The 4,631-nt window shown below is 44.4% G+C and overlaps 1 protein-coding gene across 1 annotated transcript; it reads right to left on the bottom strand.

The window, feature by feature from the left end:
- Positions 1-460: 460 nt before the first annotated feature.
- On the bottom strand, positions 461-3,368 carry LOC109433375 (MAU2 chromatid cohesion factor homolog). Its single transcript, XM_062855989.1, has 4 exons — positions 2,815-3,368; positions 2,191-2,716; positions 1,667-2,129; positions 461-1,064 (listed from the first exon to the last, which is right to left on the bottom strand). The coding sequence occupies exons 1-4, from the start codon at positions 3,217-3,219 to the stop codon at positions 596-598; spliced, it is 1,863 nt and encodes a 620-aa protein (XP_062711973.1). The 5' UTR covers positions 3,220-3,368; the 3' UTR covers positions 461-595.
- Positions 3,369-4,631: the final 1,263 nt, after the last annotated feature.

The following is a 4,631-nucleotide window of genomic DNA, read 5'->3' as shown; positions in this document are numbered from 1 at the left end:
GAGTCGAACCCGCCGTCTCCGGATTGGCGATCCATAACCTTAACCACTAGACTAACTGGAGATTCCAGCAAGACCAGTGGAAACCGCCACCGCCTCGTGATTTTTCACTGTTTGTCCTATTTCGATCGTTTCGGAAAACGGTGAATGAGTCACCAAATAACAAACAATTATTCGATTTACAGTTCTCTAGGGACTGGTTATTGATATCAAAATTATCATAATTAATTGATTTTCGGTAGTCTAAATCTTGTTGCTTCCATATGATGAGTCAATGGCACAGGTAACGAGCATCTTTGCAGCCTTGGAACAATAATTGTTTCTTGTATTGGTCAAGAGAATTTAAATATGTTCTAGGAATTTTTCAATTTGTCATCTGTAGTCATCTACGAACAACTGAGAAAGGCATGGAGAACTTCTAAGGTTAAGGCTTTCGGAAATCTATGTACAAACTAATCAGAAATAAATTCCACTGAAAACTGTAATATCTTAATACGTTTGCTAAAAGTTAATTGCAAAAATACACGGCAAAAAATGTCTAATACATTCACAATCATGTCGCGGTTCATACCAATCAATGCACACCACTTACACTTACCTACTGATATATGATCTGCTGACCTGGCTGTCCGGGAAGTCGCACCACGGTGGCCGTTGGCTGCTGATGTGTGGTAGCAGGGGGCGCTTCCAATATTTCCTGACTCAACATCGGTAGCGGTGGATCTCCTTGTACCCAGCTAATGAGCGTATGCTCCGGAAATTTGGTGCACTTCATCTGATCGGCGATCAGATTCTGCGAGAAATTGCAGTGATTGTTGTACGCTTCGGTTTCCAGTGTCGGTTCCTTCAGCATCCGGTGCAGGTCTTTCAGTATGGCACTTCCCCACAGCTGCACGTGGATGTCCGGTATTTTGGACGCGAGCTGCATGGCCGGGGTCACCATGTTCATGCTTTCCTTGGAATTGCCAATGCTGAGGAATACATGACTGAGCAGCACAAGCGAGCACGAGGTCAGCCGGTTGAGGTCCTCCGCGTTGGCCATCTTTAGAGTTTCACGCAGGAAACGTCTGGATTCAGAGTAAATAAGATTTTTGTACAATTCATTTCAAATCGTTTTTACATACGCGGTGACTTAAGTCCCACCTAATTTATACCAGTCCTGATGGATATATAAGTTTTTTTTTGTGTAGCATGTTGTATTATAAGGTTTAAGAAGTCGTGATTGATATCATCGTCACCAGAGAAATTTTTCGTGAACCATTTTCAGTACTGCCTTCAAATATGCGACGAATAAAAATCTCACAGAGTAATGCGGGGCGAAAGTTCAAACTTAAGAGAATGTATGCAGCCTTCCTTTTTACCATTCCTTGAACATTTTCGTGATTCTGGAGAATGATACATCCTGGGGAATGGAATTTTAGGAAATAGTTTTGAAGCAAAAAATGGTGCTAAAATCTGTTTAATAATGGTTTTCAAACAGTGATGCAATTTTTACTGAATCGAAGTTACCCCTCGAAAATCGCAATGCAAAACTAATGCTCATGGTATACGATCTTTATCAGTTTTTTTTTTTTTAGGTTGGGACAAACCTATGTCGCATTGGGTGAATAAGCGAAGACTTCAATACTACTTCATCATACCATAGAATTTATGTGTACTGAAAACTTACTTGGCTTCATGGAAACTGCTCTTATGGAAAGCGTTCAATCCTTGGACGTAATAGAAGCTGCCCATAAGCGCCTGGCTGTTCGAGCACTGGGAGTTCTCCTGTTGCACCTGCTCCAAAATCTGGCGTAGCTCTTGCTCGCGCTTCATCCTCAAGTAGACTATGGCCAAGTTGAGATTGGCAAACAACTTGAGATCCCGCTCGGTCGTTTCGTTGATGCAGGCAAAAAATTGTCTCTCGGCATGCTCGAAGTAGCTGGCAGACATCGCGTACAGGCCCAGCAGGCAATGCAACTGGGCGGAATGCTTCTTGAGGAGAAACTTGTTCGATGACGACAGACAGACGTCTTTGGCCAAAGCAATCTCCTTAATGGCCAACGATTTGTTGCCCATCACCAGGCGACACATGATGATGTGCTCCAGCAGGATGATCTGGAACACCGCCAGGATAGGTTTGTTTTCTTGAGCTGAAAGCAAAATTGGATCAGTGAACTTCATCTTTTGACGAAGAATATATTTGAAACTTACATTTCAGCTTCTCAATTTGAGTCAACGCTTTCTCGGTGTACTTTTGCGCCTTGTCCATGTAGCCGGCCATCATCGAGTGCGACACCGTGACCAAATAAACCAGCACGTAAAGTTGCTCCTTCGGCAGCCACATGAACATCTCCGTATTGCTCTGGCCAAATATTTGTTCATCAGACGGCCAGTTCGGAGCCATGATTGTCTGGATGCTTTGCTGCAGCTGTTTGAGGCTTGTTTTAACCGTTTTCACCTGCCCCAGCTGCAAATAGTGACACACTTGGAGCACATAGAAAAACACTTTCAAATATTCTTTCAGGTGTATGTTCTGCACGGCGTTATCGATTATTGTTCCCGCTTGGTTCAATATGGCTAGAACATCGCCAGTCTTTCTTTCGATCATCATGATCATAGCCCGGCTAAGGAGAAATAACGTTTTCAAGTAGGTTGCATTGGTCTCGTCGGTCGATTCTACTCCGACGGCCAGCAACTCGGAAGCGAGAGCGTATTCTTTATCGGTTGCATGCGTTTGCTGGAAAAACAGAAAAGGCAAAGAGTATTGTTTCCATTAGCTAAAATGGTCAGGCCTGGATTTCAAACTGGTTTGAAATAAAAAAAAAGTACACCTACCGCCAACTGGAACAACAATTTACAGTGCCAGTAGACATTGTGCTGCGATAGTTCGATCGCCTTCCGCAGGACCGGCTTGGCCAGCGAGCTTTGTTCCTGCTGCTGGTACAACTGCGCCAGCAGACTGGCCGTATCGAACTTAACGTCATCAAAATTATTAATATTTTCCGACAGCATCCACGCCTGCTCCAGATGGTTCCTTGCCAGATCCGTGTTTTTCGTGTAGGCCATCAAGATCTGTCCCAGCTGCAGGTGCGTCCGGGCTTCCACCTTGAGCGGCGGCTTGAACGTAAACAACGCCTGCAGACACTGGATACACTTTTTGATGTTGGGCGGCGAAGACGTGCGGAAGTATTCCGCCAGTCCCAGCAGGGAAATGTAGCAAGCGTCCTGAGACGAGGTCATTGAAGTTCACGGACTTGGTCACTACCGAAATTACGAACCGGAACCGTGAAATAGGTACCAGGATACAAAAATGAAGCTTCCACGACGACGACGCGGCTGTTTTTGTTGTTGTTGTCTTTTTGCTTACCTGACGTCCCCCTGCTGACGCTCATACAACCGAGGGGCGAGCGAATCGTGAAAGCGAATCATACACGGAGAAACGAAAGTACCCAAGTATGAGTTTATATTACTCAACATTTGGGGCTGCGGAAGCCCAAATTTGAGATCGTGGAAGCGATATTGGGGCGAGTCAGGCCCGGATTAAGGGCGGACGGGACGGTCAGGTAAATATCCGCCATTGCTCTGTTGCTACTAAGATGGTAATCTCAGATTCTACTTCATATTTTGCAACAAAAACCTATCATTGTGTATGCTCACTTGCACTGCACATGCTGATTGTTTTTCATCATCTTCAGTGCAATAGAACTCGAGATTATCATCTTCAAAATCGCGAGGCAAATTGTTAGAAAGGGAGGCAAGATAGGAAAAATAACACGGCGTCCCGTTTCACCTTAAGGATTGTGGGGGGCCGGGGCCAAACCGAATGTGGAGGCCCCTTGGAGGTACAAATGCCATACACTTAAAATTTTTTTCACATTGTTTTCATCTGATTTTCACATGGACTACACATAAAAAACTGTTGTGTAATATTACATCTGAACTGCTGCAACCCGGCGATCAATATGTCGGTTGCATGAATATTACATCGGATGATGTATTGCGCAGTTCCCACCCAACTGGACCCCTTTCGCAGTTAGTATAAGTGCGGGATCGTGAATAAAACTGCGATTTTGCATCTAATCGTTTCGGTGTCTTTTGCGCACTTATCCAACACTTTGTAATGCATAAGTGCGCAGAAGACACCGACACGATTCGATGCAAAATCGCAATTTTATTCACGATCCCGCACTTATACTAACTGCGAAATGGGTCCAGTGGGGTGGGAAATGCGCAATACACATAAGAACAAAAGATTTTACATCAAAACGATGTAATCGTTTGGTAATCGTAGGAATTGTGATTACATTGATTAGTACATCGGAATGAATTACATCGGGCGGGTTGCATTTATTCCCAATTTAGTTGAAAATCGGAGTTTTCGATTAGCGAAGTTGGATTTTTCTCCAAATCCATGCGTCGGACCTAACTTCGGAAGTGGTGCGCTGTATAGTAAACCTGGTCCGCTATACAGCGCACCACTTCCGAAGTTAGGTCCAACGCACGGATTTGGAGAAAAATCCAACTTCGCCAGTCGAAAATTCCGGGATTCATCTGCACGGACAATATTTTTTGCTGTGCGTATATTATCGTCGCACCACCAAATCGAAGTCGTCGCTAGAAGCACATGCGAAGTTGCAGCTGCGAAGTAAATT

Source organism: Aedes albopictus, chromosome 3 (genome assembly GCF_035046485.1).
Source record: "Aedes albopictus strain Foshan chromosome 3, AalbF5, whole genome shotgun sequence".
In the NCBI taxonomy this organism is placed as follows: Eukaryota; Metazoa; Arthropoda; class Insecta; order Diptera; family Culicidae; genus Aedes; species Aedes albopictus.
The sequence above is the reverse complement of the archived record's forward strand: the minus strand, read 5'-3'. Positions and strand labels throughout refer to the sequence as shown.

Excerpts from the sequence above, each read along its gene's own strand:
- LOC109433375 (XM_062855989.1), bottom strand. The coding sequence starts at position 3,219 with ATGACCTCGTCTCAGGACGCTTGCTACATTTCCCTGCTGGGACTGGCG. Across the intron at positions 2,717-2,814 it reads AATTGTTGTTCCAGTTGGCG|CAAACGCATGCAACCGATAA; the intron begins GTAGGTGTACTT and ends CTGTTTTTCCAG. Across the intron at positions 2,130-2,190 it reads TCAAATTGAGAAGCTGAAAT|CTCAAGAAAACAAACCTATC; the intron begins GTAAGTTTCAAA and ends TTTTGCTTTCAG.